Below are 19,671 nucleotides of genomic sequence, written 5' to 3'. Positions count from 1 at the left end.
TACAGGACAATGATAGACTTATAGCAGCCTTAAAACAGTACATATTAACTAGGAAACTCAAGGAGAAACAGCGAATCAACAGTGAACAAAATTGGGTAGTTACCTACCGTCCGTCTTCTAGCAAGCAGGAGAACGTCGAGTGGGTTTTAAATGTCGGCGCTGTTGTGTGTGAAAGAAAGTTAGAGACGCCAAGACCCGCCTTACGTTGCTTCTGATTGGTTTATATTGCGTGGTGCCTTCCGTGGTTGGTTAGATTTAGGCACAGAGGACTGATGGATTGGTCTGGGATTGGTTATCTCGGTCAGTCAATCAGAGTTACTTGAACTACGGCAAGCCACGAGGACCAAAGTTTATTATCATTAAAAAAATAAATATAGAGTATTGAATGGGGAAATATAAGCGTGAGAAATGTCAAGTGTGGCGTGTGGTGTAAGAATGGGTCAAATTGCGTGACTGTCACACTCAAAGCGTGACGCTTGGCAGCTCTGTGGTTATCGTAGATTAGCTGGGCTAACCGTTAGCTGTTAATGTTAGCCGTTAGCGGTGTCTGTAATAACCATAGACTGTATAAAAATAAGGTATTAACTCAATAAATGGTCCGTGAATAAAATGTTTTTTCCAGCGGTTATCTTAGCTACAACATGATTGAGCTAGTAAAGCAGTTTTGTGTTGCTATGTGTGGTATTTATTCAGTTTTGGGAAATCACGATGTCTAGAAAGCATCAGTGGCTGCAGCTGACAGGGACAGCTAACAGCAGCAGCAGCAAAGCTAACATCAGGACGTCATCTGTTAAAAGCCTCCCGTTGTCGGATACGACATGAAACTACTCCAGTTAGCTCAACCATGTTGTAACTAAGACATCCGCTGGAAAAAAAAAAAAAAATTCATGTTGACGAGTCGGCTTTTTGGGTGGAGCGGTCGCTATGGACACGGAGCTTGCTGTTTCTGTAGGTACACATTTCCTGGGGACACCTGCACGTCTTGGCCACACCCCCTCCATTGTGATTGGCTAAAGTGCAGCATCGTTCAAACTCAAAGTCCCACCCTACCCTCCTTTCTAGTCATCTTTCACACAGGGCTCCCGACAGATTCTACAGTGTAAATTGCAGAATCTGTTTTGAGAGATTAGGCCCTGACAGACAATGCCAGCTGATGGCTATCGGCCACTACTGGGACAATGTTGAGCATCTGTGGCTTACCATCGCCATCATAGTTTTTGTAGCATGTCAAGCACAGTTGTCTCATAAGCTGAGTTGGCTGTAGAAATTGTCTGTGAAAGTGATATTTTTCACCTTGACTTCACCCCAATAAAACCTCAGACTTTTGTGCAAAACAAAACTTAATGTTGCTGGGTTGCAACTTAGGCCTCAAAAATTAAAATTTGACATTAAAACAGACAATAGTTTTATAGAATAGCAGTATTTATTTGACTTACAGTGCAGCATTAATTACTTGTGTGAAAAAAAAACTTATATTCTGAGCTGGAGGTCAAGAGGCACGTGTAAATTATTCTGTTCAGCAGCAGCAGCAGGCAAGGAGTAGTACAACGGCTACTATGCTCCCACTTCCAGCTGCATGGACTGGAAACCTATGTGAGATACTTAACAGTGAAGAGTAGGTCAGAATTTAACTATCTTATGGGACTCCTGATAAACAGTTTGGCTTTCAGGAGCTTTAAAAGACTGAAACAGGTTATTAATAATTGATGTGCATTTATTTATTTATCTATATTGTAATAAAAATATCCCCCAGTTCTGAGGTCCCCTTTGTACTCTGACAGTACAATGCATGACACAGCTGACTCCACTTCACATGACAATTTGACAGGTCTCTACAGTGTTTAAAGGGGGGAATTAGAGCAATAAACCTAACAATGTGGTTGCAGACCAGAACATATTTGCAAATCCGTTTTAAGCTGTTTTCCCTGGTACCCTGTGATCACTGAATTATTATTGAAATAATGACATACACAGTATTATTTGTTTTACATGAACATAGCAAAAGCCTGATTCATTTATTCAGTTTTGAGATAGAAGATAAAAGAAGTATTTTGCCTAACATTGTGACAGCTTTGGCTCTGAATTGTCCTCAATCAGTATTTTTTATGAACATTTCCGGTTCGAACAAAGAGAGATGGCTAATAGGACCCAAGGTAAAGCACTGAATAATGCATTGGTTTATTAGTTACTAATAGCTGAAACTTGTGCTTTTTGTGGAAAGGTTCTTCTGTTGAATTGCTTCCACAAGCTTTCTCTCATGTCTTTTGCTCTTAAGCAGTATATGAGTGGATTAATCATGGGGGGGAAAAGGCTATACAGCATGATAATTACTATTCGTACATCAGCACTAAATTTAATTCCAACATTGCTGGCTAAATATACGAAACATCTCGGTAAATAATAGAGCGCGATTATAAGCAGCTGAGTACTACAAGTGGACAGAGATTTCATGCGACTTTGTAAATTTGCTATCTTAAATACTGCTATGAGTATAGAGCAGTATGAGAAAATGATGAATGCCAGAGGTCCCAGTAACATAATCATTGCTAACACAAAAGCAGGAAAACCATAAGGGGCCCTGTCAGTACATGCAAGCACTGTTATACCAATATGATCACAGTAGCAGTGGTTAATGATGTTTGAGGCACAGTAGGGAAGAGGGTATGCCCTAATAACTAACATTAAAGGGGGAGCCTTGGCAACAACCCATGCAAAAATACTGAGAATGAGGACAGTGGAGTTTTTAAGTACATTGGGGTATCTGAGAGGATGACAAATCGCCAAGTACCTATCTAAAGCCATCAGGAAGAGAATATATGAATTCACTGTGCCGAGATAGTGAACAAAATACATCTGAACAAAGCAAGCAGTGAATGAAATGCTCCCCGATTGAAACCAATACTTACTGATGATCTTAGGTAAAGCAGTTGTGCTAAAGAGAAGGTCACATACACTCAGATTTAAAATGATATAATACACAGGCTTATGAAGGCTGCGGTCAACTGCGAATAAAAAAAGAACTGTACAATTGCCTGTCACAGTTAGGAGATAAACTAAGAACAGTACTGCTGAGGCAAGGCCTTGATACTCTGGATGAAGTCCGGGGAAACCAGTCAGGATAAATTCAGTCACCTCACTATGATTTCCCTCTGGCATGATGGAGTAGAAGTGTCCTTAACACACTGAAAAGGAAACATACGGGCAGTGATTCACCATATTACATAACACACTTAAACATCATCTCAAACATCTAACCACAGCAATGCAGCAATTACAATTACGCAGGATTATTTATCTGATGTATAAATCATTGTATTTGCGCTGTCAACAAGTTTACAGTAATTACTATTATGCATTAAAACAGAAATAAAACAAAGCATGAGCAACACCTATATTACAACTTTAGCTGGATATATCAGTTTCTAGTACTCAATGTTTTATGCTTACATTTTTCAAACAGTTAGGCAGCATATGCTGCTGATCCACCTGATGCAGCGCTTAAAAAGACTTCAGACAGTAGGCCTTGTGATGAACGTCCATATTCATCCTTTTTTTTTTTAATTCTCTGTGGATCACAAGCAGAAAGACATCCATTAGTTACTCTGAAGGTAAACATAAAGGAACAAATATTAATAGTACATTAAAAATAAGACTCTTTTTATCTCATGACTTTCTTTGTTATCAGTAAGTGTTAATATCCTACTTTCTACAAATAATTAACATAGCAATTAACATTAAATTGGTCAGTGGGCTTCATGATGATTCTTTGGAGGAAATATTAATTTAATTATTCAAATGGATTATAAATCCCACAGGATTAAACAATTGCTCTTGAACAAAACCCCAATGTGTACTTAAATTGATAGTGAGGAGGGAGTATTAACATCCCCAGTGTTTAATAGTGGTCTCTCAGCACACAGCACATGTGTAAACAGAGCGAATGGCTGTATGGCTTAACATTCTAAGCAAATGATAAACATGAAATTTAAAGCCTGTGTTGTCAGTAGTACTTACAGGATACTTTGCTGACTTTCAACCAGGTCTGTGTCACTGTGGTGTGGGGAGACTGTGAAGGTGACCTGGTTAAAATCGGTGAAGTATCCCTTTATAAAAAGCTTCAGCTACATAAACCTATATTCAGTTTTCTAAAAAGTATCTCTAAAGGTGGATGCACAAGCATTAACCAATCTAAGATGCAATAGAAGGCCACCTTGAGTATTTTGATCAGCTTTTTTTAAAGATACAATTTGGAGAGTGAACAGATTTTTGGCCTGAAATTAGCTAGTGACAACAGTAAGTTATCAATCAAACTTATGAGAGCTTGTTGGTTTTCTAGAAAGCAACAATGTTCTGATGGACAGTCCCAGCTCTCTTTGCTCCTCTGTTCAATCTACCCTCGATCAAGGCCTTTCTATGGACCAGGCTTTGAGTCTTGATCAGCATGTAAATTGTTTGGTTAGCCAGCTGAGGAACATCGCTGAACTCTGGCCCAGTTAGTCCCTAGCTGAAATGGAGATGATTATTCAAACTTCTATTACATCTCATCTGGACTATTGCAGTTCCCTTTTCACCTGCTTGCGAGACCTCCCTGGATCTCTTACAAGCGGTCCAAAATGCTGCTGCCAAGCTTTTGACCAAGTTCTGCAAATTGTCCTTAGTAACACCATTTTTGATGTCTTTACCCAGGTTTCCCATCAAATTCAGAGTCCAGTTCAAGATTCCTGTGATCATGTCTAGAGCCTTGCCTACATGGTCATACACCTGCTTACCCTAAAGAGCTACATATCACTTGTAGGAATCTAAAATATGAGGCTGTTCTAATAAACTAATTTGTAGAAATAGATACGTAAGCAGAATCATAAGGTTACTGAACAAGACTTTGCAATTGTAACATTCTGGTTTCCATCTGTCATCATTTTGTTTATCAGGTAGTATCGACTGATCATGTCTGAGCTGCATGTAAACAGTCCGTGTGAACAAGCGGAACGCATTGGCCAAAATGCTATTTCAGAACCCATTGGCTATCGCCTGATTTAGTTTTACGTGAGTTTTTTTAAAATTATATTTATCTGTATTCATATGCAAAAATGTTTTTATAGAGATTAGCCAAAATGACCAGCACATGGAAGATGAGGTCTTGGCCCAGATATCCACTGGCTTTACCGGATCTCCTGAAAAACTGGTCATTGCCCCCCTGAAGCTTATTTTCATCAGACCAATAGTCAATGGGTTCTGAGATTGAAATAAGAATCTTTGGAACTTAACTAAGATATCAGTCCATATTTTACTCTTTACTCTCAAGACTTAAAAAAGAGTTTATGTTTTGGTAAAAGTTAGAGAAAATAATTGGCAGAAGATGCTGTCTATTTGACACAAACATTGTTACATGTACATACAATGGAAAACAACATTGCATAAGATTGTTTTGAGATGAGAATTCACTAAGGTACGAAGACAGAGACTTACACTCACACATGCACACTTTAATCACACACTTGAGACACTAATTAGCTTCCTCTAGGAACTCATTTGTGTTGTTGCCTCTTGAGTGTCTTGATGGTCCTAAAACAAACAAGTGACTGCCTCCGTGACAACACTTTTTAATGGTAAATTGTTTAAGTCCCCTTTCGCCCCAAAATGTGTTTTTTTTTTCTCATGTTTACCCTCTCAAAAATGTTAGACCTTGACCATACAGTGCCCTCCAAAAGTATTGGAACAGTGAGGCCAATTCCTTTATTTTTGTTGTAGACTGAAAATATTTGGGTTTGACATCAAAAGATGAATATGGGACAAGAGATCAACATTTCAGCTTTTATTTCCAGGTATTTACATCTGGATCTGATACACAACTTAGAAGATAGCACCTTTTGTTTGAACCCACCCATTTTTCATGAGAGCAAAAGTATTGGAACATGTCACTGACAGGTGTGTTTTGTTGCCCAGGTGTCTCACAATTACATTGATTATTCAAACAAATAGCACTGAATGTCTGAGCTCAGTTTCAGATTGGGTACAATAGATTTTGCCTGTGCAGACTGCATTTAGAGGTGGAACCAACATGAAAACCAGAGAGCTGTCTATGGGTGAAAAAGAAGCAATTGTGAATCTGAGAGAAGATGAACAATCAATCAGAGCCATTGCACAAACATTGGCCATAGCCAGTACAACCATTTGGAATGTCCTGAAGAAGAAAGAAACCACTGGTGTACTAAGCAACAGACGTCGAACAGGTAGACCAAGGAAAACATCAGCAGCTGATGACAGAAACATTGTGAGAGCTGTAAAGAAAGACCCTAAAACAACTGTTAGTGACATCAGCAACAACCTCCAGAGGGCAGGAGTGAAGGTATCACAATCTACTGTTCGCAGAAGACTTCATGAACAAAAGTACAGAGGCTACACCAGAAGATGCAAACCACTCATTAGCAAGAAGAATAGGAAGGACAGGCTGGAATTTGCCAAAAGGTACAGAGATGAGCCTCAAAAATTCTGGGAAAAAGTTTTATGGACTGATGAGACAAAGAAAGGTGAAAGTTTGGAGAAAGAAAGGATCTGCTCATGATCCCAAACATACAAGCTCATCTGTGAAACACAGTGGAGGTAATGTCATGGCTTGGGCTTGCATGGCTTCTTCTGGGACGGGCTCTTTCATCTTCATTGATGATGTAACACATGATGGCGGCAGCAAAATGAACTCAGAAGTCTACAGAAACATTTTGTCTGCTAATTTAAAGAAAGATGCAACCAAACTGATTGGGAGATCCTTCATCATGCGGCAAGATAACGACCCAAAACACACTGCCAAAACAACAAAGGAGTTCATCAGGGGCAAGAAGTGGAAGGTTTTAGACTGGCCAAGTCAGTCTCCAGACTTAAACCCAATAGAGCATGCATTTTACCTGCTGAAGAGGAGACTGAAGGGAGTAACCCCCCAGAACAAACAACAACTGAAAGAGGCTGCGGTGAACGCCTGGAAAAACATCACAAAAGAAGAATGCAAAAGTTTGGTGATGTCACTGGGTCACAGGCTTGATGCAGTTATTGAAAGCAAAGGATTTGCAACTAAATATTAAGTCTCATTCACTTTAATCTATTTTAAGTTTATATGTTCCAATACTTTTGCTCACCTAAAAATTTTGTGTTCCATTACAAATAATGCTATCTTCTAAGTTGTGTATCAGATCCAGATGTAAATACCTGGAAATAAAAGCTGAAATGTTGATCTCTTGTCTCATATTCATCTTTTGATGTCAAACCCAAATGTTTTCAGTCTACAACAAAAGTAAACGAATTGGACTCACTGTTCCAATACTTTTGGAGGGCACTGTATGTTTACTTTTATCAGTGCAAAGTTTGTCATCATAGAGGTGTATTCACTTTCCTCTTCTGAAGGGGACAATGTCTGTGCACCTCCCTAAAACTGGAGATTCAAATGTATGGGCAACCTAGCTTAGGTATGTCACTAAAACCAACATGCCCTTACCCCTACTTGGGGGCAGCCTACTATGTTGTATCGGCTGATATTGATGCAGAAGGGGTCTGCTGCATATTGTGCGAGTCAAATCACGTGACAGTCAAGGGGTTGGTGGTTAAATACTAACTCTACTTTGGTAGAGTTAGGAAAAGGTTGTGTGTGATGTGAGCTGACTAACTATCAAATGTCTGGACAAAATAACTCAACGCTGACTTTTAGGGGCAGATCTGAAGTTGTTAAAATGAATATGTTACCAAGGCTGGCATTTCTTATATCATTTACACCGCTTAAATTTCCTCCCAGCTGGTTTTAAGAAGTAAATAAACTACTTTATGGCTTCCTGTGGAAGAATAAAAAACCCAGGATCAGTCATAAAAAATTAATAAATCCGTGAAGTAGAGGAGGAATAGGGTTTCCTGATATTCATCAGTATTATAGCATATAATTCAAGATATCCCCTGCATTGAGCTTATAATGAAGTTAGAGTGATTGGCAGCTGGGAATGGCTTGAAGAACAAATATTAAAAGACCACAACAAAGAGTTATCCCTGCAAGGCTTATGTTACAATCCAAAAATCACTCCTAGAATGGACAATCCACTTACAATTTTCATGCAAGATAGTGAAAATGCTACAGAAACATTAGGTTTTAGTGGAATTTCTTTACCATCATGTCCACGATGGAACAATCTCTTTTTCACTGCAAGAGGTAAAGTCCTTAAAAATAGTATATGGCAGCAACATAACATAAAACAGGTGGGGCAGGTGTTTAAAAATGGTAATATAATTCTTTTCAATGAGTTGAAAATAAAGTTAGGGCTGAGAGATTCAGAAATTTTATCTTATCTGCAAATTAAATCTGTTTTGAAGTCATTGCTTTCTAAGGGTATGGACACAGGGAACAAGAGAGACTTGGAAGACCAATTAATGAGGGCTGCTGGCAAGAGACGTACAGTCTCAACAATGTATAAGCTGTTGTGTTCTGCTATCTTTGACAACAACCTCCAAACTAAACTACAGTGGGAACATGACGTGTTTACACAGAAGTACAGAACACAATGGGAAGCAGCTCTTAAAAATAGTACTAAAATATCAAAATGTGTTAGATACAAAATTTTGCAAATAAAGACAATACACAGGGCATACATTACACCCTGCACGTTGAAGAAAATTGATCATACATTATCCAAATTGTGTTGGCATGGTTGTGAAGTAGAGGGTACACTGATGCATTTGTTGTGTTACTGTCCTCTTGTCAAGCAATTCTGGTTGGATGTTACTAACAATTTGTCATACCTTCTTAATATAGATATCAAACCTTGCCCAGTAACCTGTATATTAGGAGTGAAAATACCAAATGAACAATCAAAAACTGTACATACCATTATAACACAGGCTTTCCTATCAGCCAAGCAGATAATATTAATGAACTGGAAACAATGCAAACCGAATTGTTTCAGTGTGGAGAACTAGAACTTCAGGAGATCAGGACTTTCTGGATCTGTTATCAATGGAACAGGCTGCTCTAACTTTTCAAGATGATGCTATGCCTGATGAACTTGACAGTCCCTGGAACTTTATTAGATCCTGTTGACTTTTAGTTTCACACGGGAGACAAACACTAGTGTCCTGGGTCAAAGTCCTGTGCTTGTTGGACCTATCAACCTCCTCTCCCACTCACTATTAGTGGACTTTTGTCCTCTTAAATTTACTAACGTTGCTCTGAACGTCTAATAATGATGCAAAATGGGTTACATTAAAGTGTGTTGAAATCCTGTGTGTCTCATAAAGACGTTAAATGATGTCCAGAGCATCATTATAGTGATGCTGGGACACTGCCCGAGCAGTGTATTTTGATGTCCTGGGAGTAAGACCAGACTGCTAATACAAAAGCTGATTACTGTCCAATATGGGGAACACATAGTGATGGGGAAATAGGCTCTGATGCAACATCTGAAAAGATCCTGAAACCTTAAGTGCAGAGCTGCATTGTCAGTACAGAGAACTAGTTTGTATTAACATAGTCAAAGTTTAGACAGCAAAAGCAGGAGAGTGTGCAGTTTTTGGCAACCTTCAGGGCTAAAAACTTAAGCCAACATGGAAAAACTTCAGTTCCTTGAACAGCCACTTGAGGCTGGCTCCAGAAGCCAGTCAGTTCTCATAGACCCCCATGTTAAAATACCCAACTTTACAACCTGGTATAAACATGTGTTATGTTTAGTTATCACAAAATTATTTTTTGAGACCTGCACTCAAAACTACAAATGTCACATTTGATTTGTTCTTAGGCTACTCTATGGTTCCATGCACTAGCTACTATAGTATATAATGTGATATACACTAGTGAGCACTAAACCTTTCAGACCATGCTTCAACAATGAATGAAAATGTTCAATAGTTCCTGAGCTACACTAGACCTGTTGGCTTTTTAGACCTCATCAGCATGTGCATTATGTAGAACTGGAGTCAGGACATGTTTAGTTTAACGTTAAGACAGGGACAGGGAAAGCAGGTAGCCTCTGTCCAAGGGAGGATAAAGAACAAAAAAACGTGCCTACCAACACCTTTAAGGCTGAGTCGATACCACAAACATTAACATGTTGTATCTTGAATATCTTTGGCAGAACCAGGGCCTGTAACAATTTGTTGTTGACATTCATAGATGTTGACTGACCTGTCCAGCAAGAGGGTTTCTGAGTGGGATTTTGGCTTAAATCACTAGCTCAAATTACCCAGGGTTGATATCCAATGTGATTGGATGGTGGGTCTGTCCAATGGAAAGTGACTATGCTCCTGAGGCATAAAACCCTAAGTTCTCTGGTAAACTCAGTTACTCAGTTAGTTGGTTATGATTTATAATATTCTGAATGACCTTTGCTCTGAGAAAATTATTTTTTTACATCAACTTTCTTGTTTCTTGTTATTTTGTTGAAAATGCCTTTGTATAATACTTCAATCAAAGTAACTGAATTTGTTATAGGTGGATTTGAAGCAACCAAAAGACCTATGGTAGTTGGTGTGGTTATATTGATTACCTATGTTCTAACTATTTTAGCCAGTGCTGTAAATATCCTGTTCATTATTTTTGACAGGAAATTACACAAACCAATGTATCTTCTGATTTGCAACCTTGCTGTTGTTGATATAGTGTACACCTCCAGTGCCAGTCCCACAATGATTGGGGTTCTACTTGCTGGGGTTAAGACTATATCCTATGTACCATGCTTAATTCAAATGTTTGCTTTCCACTGGGGTGGGGTGATGGAAATGTTTGCTTTAGCGGTTATGGCATTTGATCGATTGATTGCTGTTGGCTATCCCTTTCAGTACCACAGTTATTTAACAAATGTGCGCACTCTTGTCCTTACATGTGTTCTGTGGTTTGCTGCCTGTTGTTTTGTGGCTGTCATGCCTGCAACTGTGCTTCCTCTCCCTCACTGCCACATAAAGCTGAAGTACACGTTCTGTGAATATGCTGCATTAGTACGAACTTCTTGTGTTGACCCCACTTACTATTTCAATCTCGTTACCATCATAGCATTTTTTCTGTTATTTTTCACTTTCTCTTTAATTTGCCTGTCATACTTTTGGATGATAGCTTCTGTGAAATTATCCTCAAATAACGACAAAAAGAAAATGGGCAGCACTTGTTTGAGTCACTTGATTGTTGTAACATCTTATTACTGTCCATTATTTATCACTATTGTCTTGACTAGGCTAGGTGTGGTATTAACTCTTGATGCTCGGCAAGGTTTAACGCTCGGGGCCATGCTCGGTCCATCTCTTTTAAATCCTTTGGTGTATTGTCTTAGGACAAAAGAGATCAGATGTAAGCTCTTCAAGGTATTCAAAAAAGATTTTACATCTCAGTAGATTCTTGTGAACTTTGAACTTATCGTGCAAGTTGCATTTTTTTTTACGGTTAAAGTGTTATATGCTAAAGTTATAAATATATGCTTTCATGAATTTTCTAAATCGTTTTCCTGTCTGACAACTGTCTGACATAGTATGTGTGATGTATATCATCATATAGAAATATATTTAAGCATTTAAGCATGTTGCACTCTATTTGATGACATAACAATCACACCCTTTAATATAATAATAATTTATTGGAAAGCACATCTGTTTTATTTTATGTAAACATGAGCTGTGCCTCATTTGTATACCACACACTGATGTCATACTGCACTGCATGAAATAAAGATCTTAGGTTACATGTACATAGATGTTAATGTTTTGGGGGGGTTTTGTACTAAAGGGGATATTTCCTAATGGTGACAATTGAATGCATAATTGAAAAATATCTGCCAGTTAAAGATAATGGAAAGCAAAATGTTACAAATGCTGTAGGATGCAGCTGCTGAGACAAACATATCATCTATCCTGTGACTGTAAATTGCCATGTGTTTACAGTGTGTGAATGAAATAACATTTTAAGCAAGAACTGATGTTTACAGGTATAAAATAATGTTTGGGGGTTGAAAAAATGTATAGATCCCAAATTAATTTAACTATGGAAGTTATGGCACATTAAATATAGCAGTCAGTTAAAGCTAATGTCCTTTGCTATGCCTCATTCGTTCCCCAAAAGTGAACATTTTTCGTAAAGAACTGCCTGCTATACAGTACACACAGATACTAATTGCTGATAAGGAGCAGATGAGAAGACAGGCAGGTGGCTGTACAGGACAAGGGAACACATTGAGGATGTCTCATGAGCAAGTGAGGACTGACAGAGTCAAAAATTAGGCAGGAAAATTAGAAATAAAGAGGAGCACAAATGGGGGCAAGGAAGGAGAGGATGAAAATTTACATTTACAAATAATGTTAATATTTCTGTTGATAGGTTGGAGTTTAAATCTGCACATACAAGACCTGAAATGCTCTCCGTACTTTGCTCTCAGACATGCTGACCTTAACCATCCTGGTTAAACATGCCAATCTGTTTGAACCAGCCCTAACATCTTTGTGATGAGTTTTTTTTACCATCTTTATATTTTTATACATGAAAATAAGCAGCATATACTCTGTAAGCGTAGGAGTGAATACGAAACTTAATTGGCTTGGAGTTGATTCAAGCTTTACAAGGTCTACACGGCCTTGGGCTCATTTCTATACAGCCTTTTACAATACATCGAGCATCTTTACTGGAGTTCAAAAACATCATTTCTCTTCCACTTGGCTGTTGTATGTGATTTATATGTTAAAAGTTAAGGGCAGATTTTACTTCATAGGAAATGATTAAGGCCACTATGTGAGAGTAGAAGCTAGAATTACTGCCTCTGCGAACCAGTGAAGCTGCATTTGCTGTTTACATCCATGTCTGTTGAGAGTCATATGTTGCCATGACAGTTGACAATGCTTCAGATTGGCTATAGATGTTGCTTAAAATCAGCCAGATATTCTAAAACATAGATGCCTCACATACATCTTCAACCCAGCAGCACACAATGTCTATACAATCACTAAAGTTTCAAGGTGGACACCCAAGATTAGAGTCCCCAATGAGTATCTGACCAAATGTCTCCCCCTCTGTTCCTAAATTATGGTGTTGAATAATGTCCAGAAGAATGTTTTGCAGAACATTATAATGTCACAGTGACACTGACCTGTGACCTTTTGGATATAACATATCATCACTTCATAATTCATAATTCATACTTCATAGACATTTATGTAATATTTTGTCATAATTAAAAACATATTTTGTGAGGTCACAGTGACCTTGTACTTTGGCCTTCGACCACCAAATTCGAATCAGTTCATTCTTCAGTCCAAATGGATGTTTGTGCCAAATTAAAAACAAGACTGTCTTCACATTCACGAGAATGAGACAAATGCAAGGCCACACTGACCTTAACCTTTGACCTTTGACCACCAAAACCTAATCAGTTGTCCATGTGGATGTTTGTACAGAATTTGAAGAAATAAAAATAAAATCCCTCAAAGTGTTCTTGAGATATCACATTTATGATAATGAGGTGAGGTCAAAGTGACCTTGACCTTTGACTTTCTTGAGGTATCGTGTTTACAAAAATCGGATGGACGGACGACCCAAAACACAGTGCCTCCAGCCACAGCTATCACTGGTGAGAATGTTCCAAAGAGCTTGGGACCCCTTCTTTCCTTTATTAGCTCTTTACCTTTGATAGACATTAAATGTGATCAGTATCTCTTTTTATCACCCTGTTTTTTACTAATCTAGTCACACAAGTGACTAGATTACTTTGTACCATTGAGGACACGCAGGAGTGTGAATACGGGCGGTTAGTTTTGTTGTTGTGCTGTTTCTGATTGTTAATGGGATGAAGCACTTCAACAAGTCAGAAAACAGTCAGATTTCTTATTTGCAGTGAGTCTCTGTCTGTAACATGCTTTAAAGTTGGTTTAATGAACACATAAGGACAAAAGGAAAACCATCCATCAGTTTCTCTTAAGATAAACAAAAAGAAACATTAATAGTATACTAACAGTAAGTGTCATTTTGTCTCATTTTTTAATTCTCAGTAAGTGTTAACATCCTAATTTCTACCAATAATTAACATAGTAATTTCCAGTAAAATAGTCAGAGGGGAATTAATGCATATGCTTCATGATGATTAATTGAAATAATCATTAATTGAATAATACTAATGGATTATAAATCCCACAGGATTAAGCACTTGCACCTGAGCAAAACCCCAATGTGTACTTAAACTGAAAGTGAAGGGGGACTGTTGACGTCCCCAGTGTTAAATGGCGGTCTCTCAGCACACAGCCCAAGTTTAATCAGAGCGAATGATTTCACAGCATTATGCTGCAAGCAAATGATAAACATAAAGTGTGAAGCCTGTTGCCTTTTAAGTTTTATGTCTTAAGTTGTTGGACAATGTCTGCACATGGTTGTTATTATTACAGGTTATTTGTGGTCATTGTAGTTTCAGAATGGGTAATGGTGAAAACAGTTGTAGCAGCATGATTTGTGTTGTGAGTAGTACTTGACAGAAGCTTCATCAGCATATATGCTTAAACCTATGTTAAAAAACCAAAACCTAATCAGTTGTCCATGTGGATGTTTGTACAGAATTTGAAGAAATAAAAATAAAATAGAAGGCCACAATGAGTCTTTTTATTAACATTTCCACCTTAAGAAAAGAAAGAAAGAAAGAAAACAATTTCGAGAGTGGATAAACTTCAGCCTGGGTTAAGTCAGTGACAACAGAGAGAGATTTGCTGGTTACAGCTTCTTAAATATGTGGGCTTGTTCCTTTTCTAGAAAGCAACATATTCTGATACAAAGTTATGGTTCTTTTTTCTCCTCTGTTAAATCTACCCTTCATAGTTTAAGCCTTTCTATGGACCACGCTTTGAGTCCTGACCAGCATGTAAATTGTTTAGTTCGCTCCTGTTTCTACCATCTTAGTGACATTGCTAAACTCTGGTTCATTAAGTCCCTAGCTGAGATGGAGATGATTATTCACATATTTATTCCATCCCGTCTTTACTGCTGCAATACCCTTGTCATGTGCTTTAGGAAGATTCCCTTGGATTGCTTACAAGTGGTCCAAAATGCTGCTGCCTAACTTCAGACCAAGTCCTGGAAAAGGTCTAATATAAAACCAATTTTTATTTCTTTACGCTGGTTTCCCATCAAATTCCGAATTCAGTTCAAGATTCTTGTGATCATGTTTAGAGTCTTGCCTGCATAGTCAACACTATATCACCAGCAGGAATTTGAGATATGAGGCTGTTTAATAAAGTTACTTACTTCTCTATTTTTCATAACACTGGATTTTTTTTCACTTTTGCCTAGATAACATAATAAGTATCAAGGGACTATGTGATGGGGAATTTTCATTACATTTCATATGCACCCATTGAATGAAAGAATTATTTAATAGAATAATTGATTATCAGAGTTCTCTACTTTTAATGTGGTAGACACTTTCTCAGTGCTTACCTCAGTATGTATTATGACCAGCGAGGCTATGGGCCTCATGTATCGCTGCCTTATGGCTATATAGTACACTTCTTCCTGGCATTTCACAACATTCATATTTGGTCTTTCCCAAATCAGTGAAACTAAACTAAGATGACAATCCATGTGTAAATAACATATTAAAGAGTTGATGTTACCAAAATAGTTAGAGAGAAGACATGGTTCAATAGAAGATACTGTATATGTAAAACACAGGGTTTGTTTTGTCAAAATTCTGTGGAAAACAATATTGCATAAGACTGTTTTGAGACGAGAATCCACTAAAGTACAAAGACATACGCACACATATTCTAAATACACACGAGACACTAATTAGTTCTCTCTTGGAACTCATTTGTGTTGTTGCTTCTGAGATAGATAGATAGATAGATAGATACACAACACATGACATTAAAAACATACAAATATATAATATAATATAAAAGATACAATATTGCAAATAGACAGGTAGAAGCAATATATTAAAAATAAAAAAATAAAAGAGAGCACATCTTGAAATAAAACAATAGTATTCCCTGATGCAGTCATTCTGTCTGCAATGCCTGTATGGCAAAGGAATAAAAGACTTCTTACATATGATCCGGTTGGTTCTTGGGACCCTAAAACAATGGCCAAGCAGGAGCAGCTCAAACTCTGAGTGTTACGGATTTTAGGTGTCTGCAAAGATATATTTGGCCTTCTTGTGTACAGCACTGTCAAGGATATTGCAGAGTTGTTTTTGTGACTTGCCAATCAAATTCCCAACAATCTTGTAGAGTTTGTTTTTGCTCTTGCACTTTAGTTGCCATGTCATGCTGTTATGTTAAATGATAAAATGCTTTCAACCAGGCTTCTGTATGCCATTTCAAGTATGTACATGTGGCATGTAGTATAGTCATACTTTCAAACATTTTGGTAGCATCTTGGCACACTGAACTGCCATCTCTGTCAAATAACAGTTACACCGTGGTTGATTTCACCAAACCACAGACTGTATGGGTTGTAACTGCTGCTGCAGAAGTGTTAGCATCACACAGCCAGCGTAACCCAACAGTTATATAACTGTTGGGTTACGCTGGCTGTGTGATGCTAACAGTTATAAATGGGTTTAACGCTTCAGTGACAGATTCTGTTTGGACCATTTAAGAGCTCAGCTTTGGGTGTTAACAACAATTTACCAAATCTTGCCATCTTCAGTGTGTAAATTGTTAGGTAAGAGATTGTTTTCAGTGATGTGGGTATTTTGACAATGGTACAGTAGCAAGCAGATAGCAGAAGGGAGGGAGAATGCAGGTCTAAATTCAGTGAGTCAGACTAGTGCACCACTTATTTGAATGTAGGACTTTAGTCAACCAAAGAAAATCTTGGTTGACTAAAGTCGCACATAATCTTCAACTAATCAATTAGTCATGGGGGAAAAAAATCTGCACATTATTTTTACTTCTGCGGTGGTTTGTCTGTGTCACTCTGCAGTTACACCTCCAAAACACTAGTCGGCGATGGAGGACTGTGTTAAGTGCTGTAAAGTTTAGTTCAAATCAAACTTTATTTGTATAGTTGATTCAAAACACATTAAATAGGGCTTAACAGAGACACTTTCAAACACGTACGCAAACTGGCTTCACTATAAATCGCAGAACTGACAAACACTTGACAAACACTCTTTATCTGGACACATTTCTCCACCAATACAACATGCTAACGTTGTTAGCACAAGTCTATGGCATTTTACATTGTATAAATTAGCCTAGCATCTAGCGATCTTTTCCTCTTCTCAAAACCAGGGACAACAGCAGCATGTAACAAAGGTAACAGTACATAATTTGTCTCCATTACAACTCACAACATTCACCAACAAAACAACTAAAAACACGTTTACCAAGCAAATACAACATGCTAACCATATTAGCGCCAGCCTATCGCATTTTACATGGTATACATTAGTGACGAGCGGAGATTACCTCTGCTCATATGAAGCCAGGATAAATCCCTGAAGGATAAATCACACACACGAAATGTGCTACTGTCTTCACAACTTATTGTTTATTATCTGTGAAATATAAGTAAATACAAGCTCCACGTCCACTGAGGAAAATGGTGTCAGTATACAGAAGCAGACAGGATGTCTGCCGCGAGGCTGAGCTTGAGGGTGGATGAGTTTCAACTTTCTGTCAACAACCTTGGTGTTTTGAAAACACCCCCATTTTCACAGGTAACTTAGCCTGTCCCCCCGCCGCAGGAAATAATGGATTAATCCTGGAAAGCTGTTGATATTGCACTTTTCTCCTTATGAAAGTAACACGGTCATTATTCGACCAATGAGAATTTGGTCGGACGAGAGCATAGCAACCAAATAATCGACTAGTCGACCAGGAGACTACAACCCTACTTGAATGGGGTTAAAATGATGAACATTCATGTCACACAATCATGTGGCTCTTCTAGACTTTCTAAATGATACTGGAACAAATGGATTCAATTCTGATAGTGAAAAAAATCATTTTGCAGGGCTAGTGAAAATGTAGAAATAATGGACGTAGCAACTGTGACATCACCACTGGTTTGTGGACTCCTGTATTGAAGCCTGGAGTTTGGCATTTCACCTGTTGCATCTTTTTTTTTTTTTTTTTTTTTTTTTTCTTTGAGCCACAAGTGACCATATTTGAACAAGAGGCTGGAGCTGTGGTAGACTGAGGTGTGGGTCGAGGACGCTGTCACTTACAGCAGCCTGTCTTTAATTATGCGTAACTTTAAGCCTTGATAAAATGTAAACAAGTGAGTTTAAAAAATTCACTTATTGCACAGTTGTTTCTGTCAGCTATCAAGACCTGCTGTAAACTTGAGCATTTTAACATGGGTGTCTATGGGAATTAAGTGGCCTTTGGAGCCTGAAATGGCAGTTCAAAGAACTGCAGTTTCTGGGACTTCGGGATTGGCTTCATTCTTCAGCCAAGGAGGTTGCCACCTGGTTGTGATGCTTAAGAAAATGTTTCCCCTTTTTTAGACAAGTCTTTATTGTCATGTAAGTCAGTGGGAAAAAAGTCCTTTAGGGCCACGTGGCATCACAGACATAGTTTGGCCACTATGACAATTGGCTTCAAATCCCAGAATACATCCTGGAGGCTTGGCTGCAGGCATCAAATTCAGAATGAGTGTATATTAACAAATAACAATTACATTTATCAGTTTGAACAGAGGCAGCATGGTGGTGCAGTGGTTAGCATTGTCACCTTACACCTCTCGGTTTGAACCCTAAGTTGGGGGAGCCCCAGTGCTTAATTTGTAAAATTAGAAGTAGGGGAACACTTTAGGCCTCTGAGAGAGCAGTGTTGAACACTTTTTTAAGCGGCACTCAAGCCGCCTCACTGCGCAACTCCGAATGGAATGGTTGTGACATCTAGTGTTGTCACGGTACCAAAATTGGGACCCACGGTACGATACCAGTGAAAGTATCACAGTTCTGAGTAGTATCATGATACCACAGCAAAAATGAGGCAGATGTGCCTTTTGTCATTTATAAAAAGATAAATTACTTTTCTATAATACATCAATGATATTTCAATGGAATAAATTACTTACTGACTTATTCATACTTCAAAAACAGCATCAATAAGTGATGAACATAAGGGGGATCAAAATAAAAAAAAAATTTAAAAAAAATCAACCAGCCACCCTCCTCCCCTGACAAGTAAAGAACAGTCCCTAAAGTGCGGTGAGGTTTGTGGACCGTTACCTGCCACAAAGAGAGAAATGTGAACCACCGTATTCCTGTCTGTGACCCCCGTTCAACCCACAACCAGTAGGATTCGCCTTTCATTTCTGCTGCTGGTTGAAATCTGTACTCGCACAGTGTGCTGAATGATTTATTTTGCTTGCACAAAACTACTTTTAGTCGCAAATGTGAGTAAAATGCTCGCATGTAGAGTTCTGTGGAAAACAAATCACTGCCGACAAGTAAAAAGAAATAAATAATAACTTTCACTGTTCAAAGATACTCACATGTCTGGAAAACAAACCACTACAGCAGCATATTGAGTGCCAGGTGGCCAGTGCATGACATTATTGACCAGCGTGCGCCGTTATTGGACGGCACATGGACACTCACCCTCTTGTGATTGGACTTTGAACTTATCCCACAGTAGTGGTATGTGAGGCATCGTAGTTCTGCGGTTCTCCACCCTGCAACACTAGTGACATCAACCAATACTGTATGTAGTTTTTAGTTGTGAAAAGTTCTA

The 19,671-nt window shown here is 38.3% G+C and overlaps 3 protein-coding genes across 3 annotated transcripts in view; 2 read left to right on the top strand and 1 right to left on the bottom strand.

Annotated features, from left to right (window-relative positions):
- Nucleotides 1–2,181: 2,181 nt before the first annotated feature.
- On the bottom strand, nucleotides 2,182–3,513 carry LOC125888795 (olfactory receptor 2AT4-like). The gene is made up of 2 exons (XM_049576398.1): nucleotides 3,448–3,513; nucleotides 2,182–3,182 (listed from the first exon to the last, which is right to left on the bottom strand). Exon 2 carries the CDS (start codon nucleotides 3,154–3,156, stop codon nucleotides 2,182–2,184), a length of 975 nt encoding a protein of 324 aa, XP_049432355.1. The 5' UTR covers nucleotides 3,157–3,182; nucleotides 3,448–3,513.
- A 6,966-nt stretch (nucleotides 3,514–10,479) lies between these two features.
- LOC125889033 (olfactory receptor 13C8-like) lies at nucleotides 10,480–11,346 on the top strand. The gene is made up of 2 exons (XM_049576684.1): nucleotides 10,480–10,639; nucleotides 11,225–11,346. Exons 1-2 carry the CDS (start codon nucleotides 10,480–10,482, stop codon nucleotides 11,344–11,346), a joined length of 282 nt encoding a protein of 93 aa, XP_049432641.1.
- Nucleotides 11,347–13,452: 2,106 nt separating this feature from the next.
- Nucleotides 13,453–19,671, top strand: part of LOC125889032 (olfactory receptor 13G1-like) — a 29,996-nt gene continuing 23,777 nt past the window's right edge. Inside the window, exon 1 of the mRNA XM_049576683.1 lies at nucleotides 13,453–13,457. Within this exon, the coding sequence (XP_049432640.1) occupies nucleotides 13,453–13,457 (5 nt within the window). The remainder of the gene's footprint in view (nucleotides 13,458–19,671) is intronic.

The sequence above is a fragment of the Epinephelus fuscoguttatus genome, linkage group LG5, assembly GCF_011397635.1.
Source record: "Epinephelus fuscoguttatus linkage group LG5, E.fuscoguttatus.final_Chr_v1".
Classification (NCBI taxonomy): domain Eukaryota; kingdom Metazoa; phylum Chordata; class Actinopteri; order Perciformes; family Serranidae; genus Epinephelus; species Epinephelus fuscoguttatus.
The sequence above is the reverse complement of the archived record's forward strand: the minus strand, read 5'-3'. Positions and strand labels throughout refer to the sequence as shown.